This window comes from Diorhabda carinulata, chromosome 5, assembly GCF_026250575.1.
Source record: "Diorhabda carinulata isolate Delta chromosome 5, icDioCari1.1, whole genome shotgun sequence".
NCBI classification, from domain to species: domain Eukaryota; kingdom Metazoa; phylum Arthropoda; class Insecta; order Coleoptera; family Chrysomelidae; genus Diorhabda; species Diorhabda carinulata.
Genome location: NC_079464.1, coordinates 20,049,906 through 20,072,060, shown reverse-complemented (window position 1 = coordinate 20,072,060; position 22,155 = coordinate 20,049,906). Strand labels below are relative to the sequence as shown.

At 32.2% G+C, this 22,155-nt stretch overlaps 1 protein-coding gene across 22 annotated transcripts in view; it reads left to right on the top strand.

Annotated features, from left to right (window-relative positions):
- Positions 1-22,155, top strand: part of LOC130894382 (rho GTPase-activating protein 21-B) — a 237,408-nt gene that overhangs the window by 202,669 nt on the left and 12,584 nt on the right. For 18 of the 22 annotated variants that reach the window (XM_057801171.1, XM_057801192.1, XM_057801188.1 and 15 more), the window contains 8 exons: positions 8,268-8,501; positions 14,336-14,762; positions 15,087-15,529; positions 15,590-15,719; positions 15,784-15,971; positions 16,795-16,996; positions 19,028-19,434; positions 20,337-20,400. In XM_057801171.1, coding sequence (XP_057657154.1) covers positions 8,268-8,501; positions 14,336-14,762; positions 15,087-15,529; positions 15,590-15,719; positions 15,784-15,971; positions 16,795-16,996; positions 19,028-19,434; positions 20,337-20,400 — 2,095 coding nt within the window. The remainder of the gene's footprint in view (positions 1-8,267; positions 8,502-14,335; positions 14,763-15,086; positions 15,530-15,589; positions 15,720-15,783; positions 15,972-16,794; positions 16,997-19,027; positions 19,435-20,336; positions 20,401-22,155) is intronic. The other 4 variants (XM_057801193.1, XM_057801178.1, XM_057801189.1 and 1 more) reach the window with 1 other exon arrangement.

Here is a 22,155-nt window from a genome sequence, read left to right as displayed (position 1 = left end):
ATATGTAGCAGTACTTAATCAATTAAATTATTTGTAGTTTTTTTTGAATTTACAAAATTTTACTTAAATTATTTAGGTCTTTTTTATCATTTTTAGCTTTTTCGTTTTTATGAATGTGAACCATTAATAAAAATTCTCTTTTTCATGTATTAGATTCCGTTCCAAGAACTTTTGAATCTTATGTTTTTTTTGATATTTTAGGGTTGGTTAATGCATTTCTTTTTTTTTTAACGTATTGATGATCTCTTAGTCTATTTTCTAAATACTGAGATGTCTGCCCTATGTAGACAGCGTCACAATTAGTACAAGGCACTTGATATATAATATTACTTCTTTTGTTTTTGGGTGTTTTAGATTATTAATTTAGTGAAATATTTAGATAATGTATTATGTCCTTTATGACTTATACTAATATCATTTATTGAAATAATTCGATAATTGTTGAGAAAGTCCTTGAACATATGGTTTCGCTTCTGTTTTGTTTTTTAATTTATTGTTGTATCTGTTTATCCTTTTTTTGAATATCATTTTTATTATTTTCTTTCAATGCATTGTTTGCTTTTCAAATATCTAAGCATCTAAATTCAGGATCTGATAGTTGGTTTCTTAAAATTCATAGCTCTATTTTGTAAATTCTAATAAAACTACAAATAATTTAATTGATTACTGTAAAGACGTAAGGACTAATGAAAAATCAATTTTTCTTACTAGAACAAAGTTCTATTTTGATTTTATGCTTATTTTGATATTGATAATCTATTGATTAGTATAAATACACAAATTGTTAGTGTCAATATTCATCTTTCTTTTAAAAAATTATTAAAAAAAATCTAATTTTGAAACAAAAGAGACCTAAAATCAAGAACATTAAGACACATAAACATATCAAAATGTCTAATAAATCTTTTCATAATAAAAACACACAATTTTTGGCTTTTTATGCTTTTTGAAAATTTCACTAAATCTGACTGGATTATACCTTGTTCCAGCACGACTCATGATTTTTATTCGTTAGTTGATTCATAGCTTTATTCTTAATTACATCGTCAATAATCAGCAGTAGAGGATTCATAGATCCGCCGCCTGTAGGCTATTTATCTTTAACCGCCTCTACTTACCCCTGAAATTCGATACCACACAATTGCAGACAATGTAAAGACGTTTAAGTACTTAGTATACAGCATATAATACTTCATTTCAGTTTTTCTTAAACTCTGAAACTCGTCTTCTTGTGAACAATAGTTTTTTGTATTTTGTAAGTCGAATTATAAAATTTTTGTAGTACAAAATTTGCCGCCCCTTGAAATCTGCCGTCCTAAACTACTACCTATTCAGCCTGTTGGTAAACCTACCACTGGTACTCGGTATACGAGGAAGCACCCAAAAGTAACCGGAATAGCATTGCCATGGGTGGAGCTTTTGTAGTGCTGATTTAACATTTAAATCGCAACGTGAAGATAAAAAAATGAAAAATTCAGTGCGAGTGCGAGAAACCTACATTATCATTCAAGTTCCGACGAAATTGAAAACGCAAATACACTTTTAACATAAGTGCAAGCATGTCTTATAGTCAAATATCCGGAGCATTTTTGGACTTCAACTTTATCATAATCGTGTGCACGCTTATTGATTGTTAAGTTTTTTTAAAAGTACAAGAATGATACTTCCTATTAAAATATTAGTCATACTCATAACAAGTCGCTACCCCCAGAACAAGTTATACAGTATCTAAAAAATTTTAAATAAGACCTGGGGTTAGTTAATACGGGCCGATTTTTAGACGTCGTCGACCCCCAAAAACAGTTTTCGTTTATGTCGACCCCTTGGAAACCGATATCGACCCCAAGGGGTCAATATCCACCACTTTGGGAATCTCTCGTCTAGATATACTCCTTTTCTAAACCAAATATTTTATGGCAGCTTAATACTCAATATTTTCCAACTTCAGAAAAACCTGCAAAGAGATTCATTTATGCGAAATGGTTTGTTATACGTATAATCGTCAAAAATTCCAGTTTCTCTTTTTCTCCATATTCTTGCTGGTTGCAAGTAAAGTGCTTATAAGTATCATTGTAGTACTAACCATAAATATAGCGTGGTTCAAGATGTTGGTTTCGAATTTCTAATTATATTACGTATATTCCGAAAACTGATTCAAAATAAGTTAGTTTATAGCAATCAAAGACAAAAAGTCTTTAAAGCTATAATGCTTGGTAAGAAAATTTTTTAAAAAATATTTGTTGATAATAATATCGATTAAATATTTGTTGTTTTGATGTATGACATGCCTAGCTTACCAAATTTCTTCCCTATTCAGCATAATACTTATCATGACCTTTCCCAATATGACTTTTGTCCATTGACATAAGCAAATATCCGGTGCAAAGGTATTTTCTTTAGTCGTAAAAAAGTGTACTTTAGACTCTGCAGTTTCGTTTTTGTAATGACACCAATAACTATTATTTCTTATACGGAGAAGTGAATAAGTTGACGGGAGTGAGTGAACATGTTGGAACCGCATCAAATGATATCTCCGCAGCACAGAAATAAATCAGGGACTATATCGTGTATACCCATGCATTTGAATATACACTTTTCGGCGCAAGGATTTTTCCCGAGAAAATTAAGAAGATGGGGATCCACAGGATCGTGGGTACGTTATTATCAGATATAGTTAAAAGATAATAAGAAATATAATTAACAGTTCTACTCAATTTGAAATAAATTTTGATGAAATCTAATATATAAACATAGACGATATTTACTCAATTAAAACTTCTTATCCCTATAAAACAAGTTAAAATCTGTTAGCGTTGAATATTTTTCGGATAATTGATTGTTTTGGCCAGCTGATTGGAGTGAGACTGAAATCTTTTGTTGTATTGGACTTATTGGACATATACCATCAAGCATTTGTTATCATCATCATCACTAGCCCCACAGATTTACAGGGGGGCGTCTACTTTCTCTAGTCTTGAATCCCATCATTTCCAGTTTCTTACAAGGACCATCCAGTTTACTGCACCAATCTTTATAGCATCTTCAGAGACCCCGTTTTTCCATTTTAACCTTTACTGTTCGTTTGTATGGTCGTAAGTTCTTTTTTGTGAGCACACTGTTGTTTCCTGATCCTCTGTATAAGTTGTAGATCTCATAGTTGTATCTACGTCTCCATACGTTATTTTCTTGGAGATCTCAGTCAATTTTATTATCATCCTCTGAATATTTGATTAAAATATTTCGATAATATTTTGATGAACATCCTGAACCTCATAGCTGGATTCCATATGTCCAAAAGTATGTTTTTATGAGAATGACCATTTTCCGCGTATTCATCCCATATTTCATAAAAATTTAGTTGGTAGTTGTCATGATTTAAACATAACATAAATTATCTTTCACTATATTCCCATCAATTTGATTGTATGTATTGTATTTAAATTTTAATATACTTTGAAAAGAATTTTAAAAAAATGTCAATAGATTTTGGCGATTTGAGAAATGACAAAAATATCCAACAAAAGTTGGCAAATCTTCACAATAGTGTGGAATAGTGTCTAAAACAAAAAATTGATTATGATCTGTTCATAGCATACACTTTAATTATTTGTTTATTTCCGTAATTTATCGAAAAATCGGCTTTTCCTCAGAATAACTCAAAAAACACAAAATTGTTGTTTCTAAGGTAAAAATTGAGTAAAATATGTTAGTTTGAAGTTAAAATAAAAAAAATTTAGATTAACTTATAGCTCTTAAATAACAGAAAATGTTTTTTGAAATCATATTTTTGTAGAACTCATAATATGTACAGTGGCAGAATATAAAATGCGGCTCGTTCAAACGATAAGTTTTTTTAGTTTATTTCATATGTTTTTCTTTCTAAATATTCTTGGTATTCCGATATAAACTGGTAAAAAATCGATGTTCCTACCATTTCGGTCTTTATCAAAATATTTTGATGGTGTAAGTGCAGAGCGTCCAAAACAACACCCAAAAAATCTAATCTAATGTTTTTGTCAAGATTACCACCTCATGTTTTTTATCGCACCCCGTATTTAATAAAACAAATCATATTTGTAGTGATTTAATGAAGAAATTTCATTCTTTCAAATAATTTAACTGATGTACATGAGAGAATTATATTTCGCAGGTCAGTACATTTATTACAAAAGCGTTATTTGCAATTCTGGAAGGTAACATGTGTACTTTAAGGCCATCGCAACGACCTTGATGCGTCGATGACTTGATTCAGTTGCACAAGTTGCAAACTAGCGATTGGTAAAATGTTGTTCGTTGCCTTTTATCGATTGCGGTTAATTAAAGGATTCAGTAGGTGCAATTTGCATTGTACATTCACTTAATCATCTCAAAATTAACCCATAATATTATCATGTTTCATTTATTTTGACACTGAATTACAGAAAAATATTATCCGAGGTTAATATATCCCTCGATAAGTGAAATCACTTTCGCAAAAGATTAAAAAACTCTCGACTAAACTAAATATTTTGGTTTTGAAACATTTTCAAAAAACCTATTTCTCTCTACCTACCTCTTATGTGGCAGATTTTTATACCTAACCTCAAAATGATGTGCAAGCTCTCTAAATGGATTATTTAACCTTTTTTTTTTAAATATATTAAGAGACAGTTATGAGGGATATTTATTTGTTCAGGTATCCTGTGGCCAACACCAACTTTCTTAAATCAACCTTTTTGTATATTATTTATTCCTCGGAATCTTCAGAAAATTTTAGACATGATTCATATACAATGGTCCAGACCTATCGTCAACTGTTTCGGAAATATTGAGTGTTTATTTATTACAATAATTAAAATTATAAAAAGGAAAATCATTTCATTTTGGAAATTCGCTACATTACACTAAAAACTGAATATTTCAAAGAAATGTAAAAAAAATAAAAAAAAAATATCAATGTAGAGATGTTCAAACTGTTCGCCGCGATCTAATCGCAAGCGAGATTCGTCTTCTTAAGTCATTTGAGTTGAGGGGTTTAGTTTTTTATGAAACAAGATATACAAAAATTTAAAGGCATCAAATCAGGAGATCTTGATGGTCGTTCTATCGATACGTGCCTCCTCATCCACCAATTTGGAAAAATTTTGTTCAGGTACTGCCAGACATTGATTTGGTTTGCTGGATCAGGTTGCTACTCAAGTTTTAAGATGTGACATGTCAAATCTGACATTGCCATTATTAAAAGAAAACATCGATGCTATGCGTAAACTGATATTGCAAGATCATCATGTGACATACGGTGAGATTGAGGCATACTGGACATTAGTCCTTCTCGCATACATTCAATCTGCATGAACATTTGGCTGTAAAAAAGATTTGTTACCTTCTAATTTGAAAATCGCTCAAAAAAAGGTAGTGTCAATTGGTGGGGCATCAAAATAGGTCTATAAGATTGGCGACGAATCTTGAATCTATGCATATGAACCCGAAAGTATCTCGTACAACAATCGACGAAGAAAATCAGAGAAACGAGTCTCCACCACGACAATGCAAGATCTCACACATTAGCTCAAACGGAAACGTTTTTGAACACTACAAACAACAGATTGATAGGTCTTACGCCATTTGGCATCCAAAGACTTTTTCCTATTCCCGCAGATTAAAAATAAATTGCGAGGTCAACGTTTTTCTACACCTGAAGAAACGGTTAATGCGTTCCGATCACATGCTTTGGAGGTACCTTAATCGGAATGGGAAGAATGCTTCGACAATTCATTCCAACACATTCAAAACTATATTGATCTTGATGGAGAAGATTTTGAAAAACAATAAAGCCATATTCGATTATAAATCTTTGTTGTTATTTGTCAATCTAAAAACTTAGTAGCAACTGTCGTATAAGTTTGTCAAAGCTGGCTTTAGATTATTTTGCAGTTCTAAATATTCATCTCCTTTCAAGTTCAAGTGAAATGAATTTTTTCATGACATTGCGTATGTTCTCTCATCCATTGAGGACATAGTTACACCATTATACCCCAGAAATGAAAATACCGTCGAAACAATGAACTTCATCAGTGGAACGTGTTCCAAGAAAGCGAAAACAATTTTTCCCGTCAATAATTAGAGAAAAATGAGCTGAACTAAGTTACGATGTATTGCTTCATCCACGTGGTATGCCTCCCTGATTTATGACAAATGAAGGAGTGAAGGCTGAGACAAATGCATATTTACAGAACTATGAATCGTTGGGAAAAACTGGAAACTTGCCGGACCAAGTGTGTAAAGTTAGAGTGTGGATTATGGTGAACATTTAAACTTTTTTTAAGCTACGTCGTATTGAAAGCTGAGTGAATGTAAACGTATCGTATATTTGAAATGTTGATTATTAAACAAGTAATATGAGTACCACGTGTATGACTATAGATGAGTCAATCAATCTATTGATAAGTATGAAAAACAAATATGATAGTTTATACGCATTCCAACGTATTCACGTTTCGCATTAGTAAACTATTTGTTAGAAATTAGAATACTACATTATTTTGATTCTGAAAACTAACTTATTCTGCAAATATTTTGTTGATAGGTGATAGGTCAGAAGATGCAGCGCTTAAATTCCATAACATTTCAGTTTTTTGCTGGTTTTTATATTATATAATAAATAATTTACTAAACTATTCGATTTATTTTAATAACTCACTGATAAAGTAAAACATATTACAATTCTAAAACGGCCGATTTCATGATACATTTAAAGGAAGCTCTAAATTAAAGCCTTACCTCGTATATTTTGTTGGAAGATTTTGTTTGTTAAAAAATTATTTTTTCTGAATTTAATTTAGTCTAAAATTGGCTTTATAAATTTAATTTGTGCAACAATTGGGCTTTATTGATTTATTTCACTTGAAAATTGGGTTTTGGAGTTTATTTGATCAAAAATTAAATTTTCTGCGCTTAATTTAGTCATAAATTGGTTCTAATTAGTCTGATTAAATCAAAAATTGCATTAATTTTCTCAAAAATTGGGTTATGTGAATTTATTTAGTTCGAAAATTGAATTTTCTATGTTCATTTAACAAAAATGCTTTTTTAAGGTTAATTTAGTAAAAAATTTGTAGTTCTTAATATAATTTAGTCGAAATCTGGCATCATAAATTTAATTTGTTCAAAAATTGGGTTATGTGAATTTATTTAGTTCGAAAATTGAATTTTCTATGTTCATTTAACAAAAATGCTTTTTTAAGGTTAATTTAGTAAAAAATTTGTAGTTCTTAATATAATTTAGTCGAAATCTGGCATCATAAATTTAATTTGTTCAAAAGTAGGATTTTGTGAATTTATTTCCTTGAATATTGAGTTTTCTGAGCTTATCTCGTCAAGATTTGGCTTTTTTGCGTCTAATTCAGTCAAAAATTGGTTTATCTTAGGCCAATTCAGTCGATAATTGGCTTTGTAAATTTAATTTGTTTAAAAGTGGAGTTATGTCAATTTATTTCCTTGAATATTGAGTTTTCTGAGCTTATTTGGTCTAATTCAGTCAAAAATTGATTATCTTAGACCAATTCAGTCGATAATTGGCTTTATAAATTTAATTCGTTCAAAAGTGGAGTTTTGTGAATTTATTTTCTTAAATATTGAGTTTTCTGAGCTTATTTGATCTAATTCAGTCAAAAATTGATTTATCTTAGACCATTTCAGTCGATAATTGGCTTTGTAAATTTAATTTGTTCAAAAGTGGAGTTATGTGAATTTATTTCCTTAAATATTGAGTTTTCTGAGCTTATTTGATCTAATTCAGTCAAAAATTGATTTATCTTAGACCATTTCAGTCGATAATTGGCTTTGTAAATTTACTTTGTTCAAAAGTGGAGTTATGTGAGTTTATTTCCTTGAATATTGAGTTTTCTGAGCTTATTTGGTCTAATTCAGTCAAAAATTGATTTATCTTAGACCCATTCAGTCGATAATTGGCTTTGTAAATTTAATTTGTTCAAAACTTGGTATTTGTCTCCACAATTCCTTACAGCGCATTCATCGAACTTTGTACAGCATTATTCAACAAAGCCACTCTGAAGTCCCGACTTAGTTTCTAGTGGCTTTTGAATCTCGCTTAAAGATCATCGGTTTGATGATAAAGAATTCATTTTGAAATAATTACCTAGTATAACATTCGACGTTGTTTTAATACTAAAATTGATTTATTTATATCAATTTACCTAAATTATTCAACATTATTCTGAGCTTGACATATGTCAGATTAGTATATTTTGGAATTTGTGTTGTTCCAGAGTCCCGTAGGAACTTCAGATTCTTTAGACCAATCGTTATCTACTGGCGTCGATATGCGTACGAGCGTCGTTCGTGTAGCCGAAGATTACACCAAACGAAAAAATGTTCTCCGAGTATCTGCAGTTAAACCGTGCAGATCTGAATTTTTACTCCAAGCCGATAGTTCGGACGAATTCGCCGATTGGGTTAAAATTTTACAAGAACAGGTAGCAGCTAGTACTGATGCAGAATTGGTAAGTTTTGTTAGAGATTGCAAATAGAAGTAGAATTTGTATTATTTAAATCAGCCACTTTTTATCGATGCTCAGCAAGCGCAATACCTGCGGAATATGAATTGAAGACGTCGTTTTTGGAGGTGTATTAGGGAGAAAACATTACAATTTAAACTTTAGACTTTTAATTAAAAAAATTTTATGTTAGTTCTCCTTCTTTTATTATTACTTTTCAAGTGTTACTGTGTCTTCTACTAACCAGCTTTATTTTAAGTCCAAGTTGGAAACTTTTCAGACAAATATCAGTATTGAAATACAAAAAACTGTCAATTTTGTTTTGTTTAACTTGAAAAAACATTTGCTCTTGAAGTATTGATAGAAAAAATTTCACTATCAGATACATTATTTCTGCCCACTTTATGGTAAATCAGTAACGTGCTTCATTTTGTATCTGCCACCACGCTATGGTGGGACCGTACCAGCGGCAGTGCCAAAATGATAGAGATATACTGAAAAACGCTAATTTTGAAGTACCTAAAATCGATTTATATAAAAACCTGGTATCTTAGAATTCAGGTATCCCTGGAATATTTCGAGAATATAACCAAGTGAATCTGGGGTATAGATTCAGCGGCAATGACTTCATTTACTTCTAGACTTTTTAAAAACCTTCCACTTTCGAAATGTAGCTGGTGTAGTTGCAAGTATTCAGCACGTTTCCATTTAACTTTGTTTAGTTATTACAATGCCTTATACTTTTATTTGATTTTTTTCTTTTTCTACCAGGAAGTTTTGATAGAAGACTGACTTTTCATTATTTTGCTGCCTCTGTTGTTGACCCATTTCTTTTCATCCCTTGGTTTGATTATATATTAGCGATATCGCTAACTTTACTCGTCTATTGATATCTCATCATCATCATCATCAACATCGTCGTATAGCTCTTGTTGGTAACAATGGATCGGTGGTTCAACGGTTGTGGTGAAATGATGAGGTCGCTATTTTCATTTTGTGGGTTCCGTCCAATTTTCTTAACGATTTTCTTCTAAATTTTGGCTATTTCTGTAGCCTCTTTTACCTGTTGTATTATAATTTGATGCTTGACTATTTATATTTGTTGCTGGTTCCCGTGATATACGATCTATCTCTAATTTCTCTTCGCAATCGTCAAGCATATTTTCTTTTCTTCGGAGAGGTTCCAAAGGTGTTCATTACGATGAACATTAGATTTTAAAATTTTGGTTTTGTTGTTATTGAGATACTTGTTGAAAACTATATTGATGTCTACGTATTGTATATATGTCAATTTTTATTGTTTAACAAGCTCTAATTTAAAAAAAAAATACCAAATCTGAGTGCATTTAAAAAATAATAAAGATATTGATGTTGTCCTTGAACGTTGGAAATGCACATATCATTTTTGTATCCTTTTAAGAACTAAAAATAGAATCATTCATGACTTATTATTATGAATTCGTTATTCCATTTCAATATTTCACCCTTGTAACGTTTTATTAACCAATTTAAATGAACCTTGTTGAATACAGATATACATACCTTCAAGGCGACCGTCGAAGTATCGATATTTTAATTTTTCCCAGAGTCGTACGAAAATTCTTATTCGTACATCTTATTCTGAGACGTCCTGTACAATCTTTCTCAATAATTAAAAATTCCCCAACAAAATAAATCATTTGAAAATATCAATACAAAAATTAAATTAGATTTAGTTATTTCATGATCGTATCTGATATAAAAATTGAAAAATAAAAATGAAAAGTTCAAGTCCGCCTCTGTGTTTATAACTAATAAATTATATTTTATTTGGGTATAATCAAAAATAATACTTTAAAAGTATTTAATTTTATTTTATCTAACAATGTTAATAATAATCTGTATAGATAACATATTTATCAATACATTAGTAAAATGTTGGACGTTATGGTGGTGAAACGATGGAAGAATATTTTTTAGATTATTATTTCTACGAATCTGATCTGGTGAGCTAGATAGGCGGGACTGCCTTTATTTGCTTATAGTACATTAAAATATTTAATATCGCGCGCGTGTGTGTGTGTGTGTGTGAAAGAAAATTACTTTGAAGCAAGTCCATCAGCAACAGAATTTTTCAATGAAACTATTCAAAGATTAATTTTAATAATAGATCTAGAGTTTGTCGGTTATCTTTGCTTAAAAGGCGGGTGAGGCTTAGAGTTTGGTTTAACAAGTAAATGCAACAAATTGATTGCTTTATGAATGTGATTGAGATCAGCACAAGACTTGTCATCACAGGAACAGGTTGGTGATGTTACATGGTCATTCATGGGAACCGGAGGTTTTTAAAATTGAATATTTACTTTTTATTGTTACAGGAACACTTGTAAAATCATAGCATTTGTTACTTACTCACTTACGAAAAATTATATCCGGCGAGTGATGTACATTTTGGGCAATACATTGTTGTAGCCTTTGACGGAAACTGGCCTTAATTCTTTACAGCATGTCTGGGTGACGTGTCGACGAATTGCGATCTTTAGGACCTCCAAAGTACGCTGTTTATTGTTGTACACACGCGATTTCAGAAACCGTCACAGAAAAAAATCACAACTACTCAATTCGGGGGACCAAGGGGGCCAAGGAATGTCGCCGAATCTGGAACCGATCCGTCCCGGGAACAAATCACGGAGAATAGCCATTGTTGCCCTCGCTGTGTGCGCTGCGACCCCGTCTTGCTGGAATATCACATTTTGAAAATCAATTCCTCGGTTTCGTAACTCGGGGATGAAAAACGTATTCAACATTGCAATGTAACGATCAACTGTTATAGTTACGACAGCGTCATTTTGTTCAAAAAAATATGATCCAACAAGACCAACCTTTCCTACTGCACACCAGACGGTCACCTTTGGACTATGAAGTGGTCTCTCGTGAAACTTATGTGGGTTTCTTTCTGCCTAATACCGGCAATTTTGTCATTTCGCACAAAATTGTCAAATGCGTACATGCGTTGGTCTAGCGTCCACGGCTCCATCTCAATGACTGAAATGTAAATGCTATGAACAAAGGAAACGTGTCCTTTCCACCATGGGCGCCCGTGTACAACCCACTTTAAAAACATCCTCCGATTCCCGTGAATGACCCCGGGCAAGATGGGCGGGATATCTCCCATGATCAGTCTTCAATCTAAGTATACTTGCTGAATAGAATTTCGAAATTGTGTATTTGAAAATATAAATCGGGTGTGAGGGCAGAGTAGGAAAAATTTGACAATAGGTGTTATTTGAGGATCGTGAGACAGTATTTCCTCCAGGATACGTACATTTTATCTTTTAGTGAATTGATCGCATCTCTCCCTGTATATATACGTTACAAAAAACTCCATTCAGTACTGAATCTTTTGCTAATCGATCAGCTTTTTTATTACCATATATTCCAATACAACCAAAATAAATGTCATACTGAAATTTAATGGTATAGTTTTGATGTCAAATAAAATAGGACATTTCATTCTTTCGAGATGAGTCTCTTTTATGGCACACAGTGCTGATCTAGAGTCAGATAAAATCACACTCCCATCTTATTTGACCTAAGAAAAACCTTAATCCTCCAATATCGTAAAGTTTTCTACGGATATTCTGCATAAATTGTTTACCGTGTCTGCCCTGAGAGTTTTAAGTTTCAATTAAATATTTTAGAGACAATAATTGCCGCCGTAAAAACAAAAGAGGTTCGTTACATTCTGCCAATAATACATTCACTGGTGTTGATTCCATTGCATCTAGACAAATTCTAAAGGCCGTTTGACTTAATGCAATACAACGTGCAAAAAATTGCATTCAAGTCTCTGTAATCAGTAAAAGTAAACAAATTCCTCACCTCAAATTTTATCTAATATTTTGTACCTAATTTGACAATGAAAAGAACAAAGCTGATCTGTTCATCCAAAAGTAACTAGTTTGCTCTTTCCACTCAATAAAAATGGCGCAGAACTGATAATGCGTGAATCAATCAGACGAACTTCATCTGCGCATGCTTTTGATCAAGAAATATTACGTCTTGCATTGCATTGCACGTTGTATTGCATCATGTCAAGCGTCTTTAGTCTATAGTCTATAATCGATCTAACATAAGCCCTGTAAAACATAATAGCAATAGAAGGTACTGCGCCTCATCGGCGGTTTGTAACACATTTTAAGAGACCATTCCTTTTTTTCACATATAGTATGATACTCAACCCATAATTGAGCATTTTTCAGTCGAGAGGGTCATACCAGTTTCTTCAGTCCACTTTACTACAGATTGCCTCATATTTTCCAAGATCTTAACACAATCGGCGTATGTATCCTGGATGGAATATATACAGATATTATCTGTATGCATTTTTTTGTTTTTGAAAAACTTGAATCGGAAGAATATATATTAAATAATAGAGGACTCACTACAGATCTCTGAGGCAATCCGCTATAAACAATTCTGGGACCGTGTCAAACATTTTTATGTTCCTTATACCAACGTCCACTATTTTGTTTTTAAATAAATAATATCCACGCAATCATAAACATCTTTCATATCAAAAAATAAGTACACGAGATATTTGTTTTTAGAAAATGTAACTAAGGAAGACTGAATAGCAACGATTTCTCTATCCTCCGAGGTTCCAACTCGCTTCTACGCATTCTCAATCATTTAATTAGATCATCTGACAGTTAATATGAGATCTGCATATCAAATAAATATACAGTTGATTATGTGAATAAATATGCAACATTTACCATTCATAGTTAATTATTGCATAAACTTTCTCATAGTATAATTATACAATTGAATTAATAATTACATGCATCGTAATAAAAAGTACAATAAATCACAATTTTATTCTCATAAAAAAAATTTGGTCTTACCGAATGCATTCATCTAACTATCATAAATTAGATGAGGAAACAAAAATTGATATCGACGACTAATTAGAGGTTATGTTTTACGTATGTTGTCTTTAAATATGAATTAATACTATAACTACTTTTGAAACATGTTTGATCTGTTTTTAAGGCGATTCAAAAGGTCCTAAAAGGCTTTAAAAATTTTTTATACTAACTATAATTATACTATAGTCTATTTTTATGAATAAAAGAGTAATAAAGTGATGATTCGTAATCCATAATTAACTGAGAAAAGTCTACAGCTATATTAAGTCTTTCTAGATTTAGTCTTTGAAGATTGTGTCTATGTCTGTCGAACAATTTGGAATTATTTTGATCCTTTTTGATCTTATATCCTTCTCATTTAAGTTTTTTTTTTTATAAATTGTATAAAGTAAGTGTAAAAAGATGTTTATTCAATTGCTAGTTGTATATATCTAATGATTTTATTTTCTATTCATTTCTCTTCTGGTACTTTCCTACTTTTTTCCAATAATCTTTCTAACTGATTTATATATGATATATGATCTTGAAGGCGTCTTCCTTCTATAAATTCATTTTGGCAACCTAAACTTCACGATTAAATATAGTAGGAACATTTTGACCTCCTTTATTATGTTTTGAGGTTATAATCCCCATTTTTTTGAAAGTTTTCTATTATTTGGATCTATTCTGTTCTTCTGTTTGGTTTTCAGTTTCTGTTTTTGCTCAGGGAAATCTGAGGAATATCATATGGATTTACAATTAAAATCCATTTAATACTATCTAAATACCAATTATTCATAATAATAATTCATACTACTGACCATTTTTAAAATGTATTTTCAAGTTTATGATTTGTTAACTCAAGTTATTTTTCCTGAAAGTAACATTATTCTACTCAAGTGGGTCCATTGTGTCTATTTTAATCCTTGACTAAAATCGAATTTGTTGTAGGAACAGCAATGCAGTAAACAAAAAGCGGTGCCCCAGCTAGTACCAGCATCTACCACCATACAAGTCCAAGGTAGTTATTTATCTCCCCAGCTGAATAAACAGAAACCTACCACTTCTCGAAATCGTTCACCAACAGGTCAATCTCCTGTTAGTAAAAGTAGAAAATCTTCCCAAATACCAGAACCTGGTGCGACTAGTCCGAAATCCAAAACATGGCGAGGCAGAATGGTAAAACAATTCAAGAAATTCAATCAAGGAGGAAATAGTCCTAGCAGTCCAACGGCACCGGAAGGATCTACTTTTGGAATTCCGATAGAGCATTGTATACCATCTGATAACAATCATTATCTTCCGAGATTTGTGGAAGTTTGTACTGATATCATCGATGAAAGGGGGTTGCAAACTATCGGTATATATCGAGTACCAGGTAAGGAGAATATATTTTTTTTATTTGTTGTGTTACTTAACGTGCTCGATCAAATATCCAACTACTTTACCAACATATTGGATGCCTACCAACTGGACTTCTTATATCAGGTTATTGATTATTGTTCCATTAGCAAGAGATCCTCATCTATTCGTTCTGGTTTGCCCTTACTCTAACCCATCTATTTTCTATTCTGTTGCTTCCTTTATTGTTCATATTATCTCTACTTAGTTGCTTTCCGTTATTTCTACTAGAAATATTAGTATAGACCTGATGCATCTCTTTATTTATGGTTGTAGTTCTTTATTGCAATTTTCTTCTTAGGTAACAATGCATCCATAACAGCTCTAACAGATGAAATCAACAGGAACCACGAAGAAGTTCCATTAGAAGACCACAGATGGAACGATTTGCATGTAGTGAGCAGTTTATTGAAATCGTATTTCAGAAAAATGCCAGACAGTCTAATCACAGTTCAACGTTATCAGAGTTTCATCAAAGCAGATAAAATTGAAAATCCGAAGGAAAGAATGGAGCAATTGAGACGTTTAATTAAAAGTCTTCCTAAACATAATTATTACACTTTGAAACATATGGTGATGCATTTGAGGAGAGTGGGTAATAATTCTAACGTCAACAAAATGGATTTTAAAAACTTGGCTATAGTATTTGGTCCTACAATAGTGAGAGCGGAAGAAGAAAATATGGAGAGTATGGTCAGTCATATGAATAACCAGTACAAGATTGTGGAGACTTTATTAACCCACGTAAATATTTAAATATTGATAATTTTTTTCCCAATATTTTTCATTCTATTTTGCTTTTAGGCGGACTGGTTTTTCCCGGAAAACGAAACTGAGGAAAATCTTCCGGTACCAGATAGTTTAGTTGACGTTAACGAAGAATTCGATAATAACAATCAATCGTTATTGCTAAACAATATTGGAAAATATGGAGGTAAGAAAAAACTCTTTTACCAATAAAATCACTTTGTGTTTATGTTATTTTTTTATGTCGATAGCTCTAAAGGACCAGAAAGAAAAAAACGGTGCATTATTTTATTCGATAATTTCGGCTGCCCAACAAAAAATCAAACGGAAACCCCATAAACCGATGAACTTGATGCAAGAATCTAAAGAAGAACCGGCATCGCCTACTAATCTAAAAGTCTTCCCAACCCAATCGTTTTCACCAATTGATCTCAAAGATGTGAGTGAAACATATTTATTACCTTTACCATATATAAAAAAACTTCTTTTCTGTATAGTTACAACTCACCTGACCTATAATTACCACATTGTGCTACAACTGTCTGGTCATCGATCCTTCATTGATTGATCTTATACGGCTCGAAATACCACTTAATTTAATTTTTAGTCGTGGTGTAGTACAGTACAAACCGCACTAGCGGTTCCAAATGAACTTGATACTGTCCTGATATTTTTTTCAGGGTTATTATATTTCAAATCTACTAAAGCATACTCCCAATGATTTTTTCTAATGTTTATTTAAAAATTCTTTTTTGGCGGGTAATTTTAATTTTTGTATATTCAGCTAAAAGGATCCACTAAATTTCTGAAAACGCTTTTCACAGTTTCTACAACTTTTTCCTCTTGACCTACCGGACTTATACTGACTACATTGTCTACACAACTATCTGGTCCTTCGAGCCTTCATTGATTGTCGATCATATACGGCTCGAAAGACCAGTTACTTTGATTGTAGTCGTGGTGTAGTTCAAACAGCACTGACGGTTCCAGATATACCAACTTGATACTGTCTTGATATTTTTTCATGGTTATTATATTTATAATCTACTCAAGCTTATTCAAAATGTTTTTCTTCAATGTTTATTTAGGAAGTCTTTTTTAGCGGGTCATTTTAATTTTTGTATATTCAGCTAAAAGGATCCAGTAAATTTCTGAAAATGCTTTTTTTCCTAACAACTTTTTCTTCTCTTCCAATCTTTTGAACTATGTCGAATAATTGTGTGTTGTATTGTTCAAAATTTAAAAAAAATTAAATCGTATAGAGTTCGTTGCCAGATGAAAAATCCCCAGAGATACCAACAACTGTAACGGACATTGAAAAGAAGAGCGCTACAGAAAAAGTGCCTTGGTTCAAATACGAATCCGACAAAGATGAGTTTCACCGAAGAATTGAAAATTTCAAACAAGAAACCGAAGCCATGTTACAGTTACCCAGGAAAACGGAAATTTCCGTTAGCAATATAGGTAAGACCCATAATTTCTATTGGTGAAAAATGATCTAAGCATTAAATATTGAATATTGTACCCCACCGGAACATTTATATCATTTATTAACAGAATAATCAAGTAGATTCTTCAAAACACAAACAATACCCCAGAATATTCCATAACTGCGTGAATGTATAGGTGAGGTCAATAAACAGAAAAAATGAGAAAAATAACCAAACCAATTGATAAACCAACATTCGTAAGCAATAAAAACGAATCAGTCGACTACCCCTGCAGTCACAAGTCCTGAAGATGAGGGTTGCTTTTTACTTCACTTATAGAATCCTCATATACGATACAGTGAGCGGCCCCAAGAAATACAAAATCACTGGAAGGGTACCCCAAGGTACAATACTAGGGTCTCTCTCAAGAATATCATGTACGATGAGCTACTGAAACTTATTTTGCCGAGGGGCAAACCTTGTAGCATTCGAGGACGACGTTGCTGTTGTAATAGTTGCAAACCACTTGGAGGAGATCAATTTTACCTTTGATACGGTTCTTGAAAATATTTGTAAATGGATGAATTTATTTTCTTCGATTTCCGATAGCTTTCATGCTTCGACGTTTTTTCTTACCACATTTTCAATATTTGACATTTCGGAATTGATACTTTCTTAATGTTATTTTCCTTCCGTATTTACGTCATCTAAATTGACAGTTGTTTCTTTAATCTCTTAATTTTTTCATACCCTATCTTTTATATGTACTTTTTCTTCGATTTTCTTGCTTCGACGTTTCGTCTTCTTACCGCATTTTCAATATTTGACCTTCTTGAAACGTCGCTTTTTTCAATTTGTTTTTCTTCCATATCAACGTCATCTAAAATGACAGTTTTGTCTTTGATTTCTCCATTGTTGTATCCACTATCTTTTGTATTTTTATTTTCTTCGATTTCCGCTAGTTTTCTTGCTTCGACGTTTCTTCTTCTTTCCGCATTATCAATATTTGATTTGTAGCATTTGCGGACGACGTGGCCATGGTAATAGTTGCAAAGCACTTGAAAGAGATCAATTCTACTTTTGATACAGTTCTCGAGAGGATTTGTAAGTGGATGAATTCAGTTGGCCTTATACTAGTGGAACACAAAAGGCGGTGCTAATTACAAGCAGGAATGCGTGAAGACAATCGAGCTGCAAATTAGGAAATACCGGATCACATCCCAACCGTTCATAAGTTACTTGAGACTGATGATCGATGCCAGACTTAACTTCAAGCAGCAAGCAGAGTTCATAGGTGTAAAAGTTGCAGGAGCTAGGAACGTTTTACCTCGACTTATGCCGAATGTACGAGGTCTAAAGCAGAGAAGGAGAGCTTTGTTTTAGTCGGTGATCGCATATGACATTGCCATCTGGGTAGAAGCAGGAATCACGACGGAAAGTAGCATGGGTTTATCGGCTGAGTCCTCTTAGAGTTGCCAGCACATAACACATAATGTCCGAGAACGTAATACGTGTCATTTTTGCCCATTGGAGTGTTAGCAGAAGAAAGAAGATCCCTTTATGGGCCACACTGAGCCTGGGGTGACCAAGATTTGACCCAAATGATCTCCAGACATGAATGTTTCAGGGAATACCTTCACAGGTAGAAACATGTTGATTCCCCGGAGTCCCTAACCTATTCTTCGCATGCCCGCGCTTCGCCATGCTTCGTCGTACCTGGGAAACAGCACTACTAGAAAGGGTCATGCCTGGAAATATGCTGGAAGTTATGCTGTTATCCCAAACTGCGTGGACAGCGACTGAAGAAAAAATAAAATAAAGAAGAAGTGGAAGGAAGCGCTGTTTAGCTAGTCCCCCGTTATGAAGTAGTGCCTTACACATCTTTCAAGTTCAAATTAAATAATTACAATATATTTGTAGAGGAAGATAAAATCCAGTATTCCATTCACTCGCCTCATTATTTGTCATACTATACATATAGTGTCAATTATTTTTTTGTGTGAAAATATCAAAAATGCTCATATTAGATAGTAAATAAACCAGTGAACGGTTTTGTTATTTTTAGATCCCCGTTCGATTGGACAAAACAGTTCAACAACAAGCAACAACAGACTGAATATCCCCAAACAATCGGACGTTCATCATCTTATGAAAACTAATAGTGCTACAAACGTGTTTTCGAGGACTAACAATCCAGCAGAAGTGAATCGTAATAGTCTAGCTTCTATTGATAATTTTGCCGTGCAATATACGAATAATAAGAACGGTAACGAATATAATTACGTAAAGCAAAGAGACGTTAAAAATGCGACAAAAAACTTGAGCGGTGGTGATGATACAGATGGTGGTTTTAGTGATAGGACAATTAGTAATTTTAGAGGAAATATTAGACGGGGCGGTTCGGTAGAGAACGTCAGCTCTAATTCTGTTGATCTAGTATCTAATGGAAAGAAAATAAAGTATGAAAGTGAGGTAAGTTAGTAACTATTAAAATTTATCTTGTTCTGTGGTGTTGAATTTTCCAAATTTCAATCGCTCTTCCCATTTAAATTTAAATCAAAGGCGTCTTCATTTTATTATTTTTCTTCTTCATCATCATCATTTTTCGTCGATTTTATGTTTCTACTTTCTTGGATCGATTTCTTAATCTTAATCAACGATTTTGTCTCTTATAATAATCTTCGCTTTGATTTTCTTTGTTCACTTATTCTTCGACGACATTTTCGTATGTTTCATCCTTAGAACTATTGGCTTAGTTTCTTCTTTTTCTTCGATTTCTCCGATCAGTTTCCCTTCAGTGTCCGTATCAACATAAGATATTCTTCCTACGACGTTTCTTCATCTTTCTGATTCTCAACGTACGTCGTTTTTATACGATCTACTTCATTTTTCACGTTATTCGATCTTTTAGAAGCGTCGCATTCTTAATTTTATTTTTTTACATATCCACATCTACGTCATTCAAATTGACAGTTCTCTTATCGATTTCTTCTTTTTTGTTATCTACCATGTTTTGTAAATTCTTTTTTTTTTTTTCGATTTACGATAGTTTTCTTGTTTTGACGTTTCGTCTTCCTCACGGATTCTCAATATTTGACCTTCTTGAACCGTCACTTTCTTCATTTTGTTTTTCTTACCTATCTCTGTCATCTAAAATGACAATTCTGTCTTTGATTTCTCCATTATTGTAGCCAGTATCTTCTCTATCTACTTTTTATTCAATTTCCAATATTTTTCTTGCTTTGACGTTTCTTCATCTAATATTTTCAATATTTGAACTTTGAACTTGTATCCACTATCTTTTGTTTATACATTTTCCTCGATAGTATTCCTTTGAAACAGAATATTTTTGTGATGATTCATTTTGTTTCCAGAATGAGAGTGGAAGAATTGCAACGGGTTCGTTGGAGTCTCTTAATAAATTAGCAAATGATGACGGTAAGTACCAAAACGTATGGAATTTATTATAACGTTTATAATAAACAATAGAAACTTGAAAACCTTCAAATTTCCCAATGAAAAAAAAATCCTCAGGGATACTTAAAACTTACAGTAACACACCTTTGGGGTTTTAAACTTTTTTTTTTATTTAGAAAGACCAAGGATTTCACAGGAATCGAAATTTATACTAAAAATTTCGATGTTGGTGTCATAGCTAATTTGATTTTTTTTTGTCAAAACAGTTTCAGAATACTACAGATTAATCGATAACTGTATAATCATATGGATAAAGGCCAAGTTAAAGTGAAAGAAGAATAACAATATAATAATATTGTGTAATTTCTCAAATTTTCCAACTTTCTTCTTTCTTGCCGTGCTATACTTTCTTAGCAAATCCGATTTTTTTTCGAAAATTTTTCTTAAACGCAATCAGAACTCTTGAAAACTCCCCAGAATATCCGATTATTTCCTATCATATAAGCAAAGTTACAAGAGAAATAAGAAGAGTTAACAATACATCTTCTGGACTTATTAAAGTATAATATTCTAACGGTCCGTTGTATTCTTTTTTTTTTGTAATACAAATCAACTTTCTACTGCTTTTTCGTCTGTATTTCACTGCTTTTATGACTAATTATATCCACCCTCCAATATTCTCGTAGGTTATTCTAAGTTATAGTCACAACGGTCTAGAAAACTTGAAGACACACGAGAATATTCATTAACTGCATAATTATCTAGACAAAGGCCAAGTTACAGAAGAATATCAAATTAACCTATCATATCTTGATGCAATATAATAACATAAAAACTCTTGTGAGGTTTAATTTAATTATTATTACAAATTAGGGTTAACTACTCTCTGGTTGAAGTTTTAATTTTATTTAATCCCCTTATCTGTCTATTTCTATTATTTTTGTCACATGTTGCTTCTATAGTCTATTCATATCTCCAGTATTCTCATAGCATTTTCAACTATTGTTCTAGAACAATTGAGCACAATATAGAATATTCAATGACAGCACAATCAAAAAGATAAAACCAAAGTTCGTGATGGAAAAGAACCAAACAAATAATGAAACTGGGGGTAGTTATTATGTGCTTGTGATTAAGTCACCTTTACTCCCCGAACTTTATTAATTGCTGATGTTAGACAAAGATTATATTTAAAAAATAGAATCACGCCTATTTTAAATGGTTTACGTACAATGTATTTGTTCTTACCATGTTAGCTCCATCTAGAGATGTAAACATCTACTATTAATTTGATATCTGTCTCAATAAAATTATTAATAGCCGAAAAAGATAGTGAAAATAGGGGGTACTTAAAAATATTTTTTACGTTCTTTGAAAAGAAGTTGTTTCCATCATCATAGAATCAATTTTTCAAAATCAAGTTGAAACATTTTCTTGTAATAAACCCTGTAATCATTGTGATAGAAATCGTAAATTACTGTAATGTTCTTTCTATGTATTCAAACAGTTTTTTAACATTATTCACTACCCACTAAACACTTATCTAATTTATTTAAAATCGCTGTTTGGTTTACTCTTCACCGTCCTGATTTATGTAATATGACATTGAACCGTTTACTGATTACTACGGCTGCTAGAGCCTCAGTTAAATAGTATTATCACATTCCAGAAATCTCTTTTACTGGAAATCTCTAGTTTACCGCAAATAAATGAAAAGTCCTTAGATATTGTCTCTATAAAAATAGTCAGTATGTAAATGTAATTGGCTTATAAAAA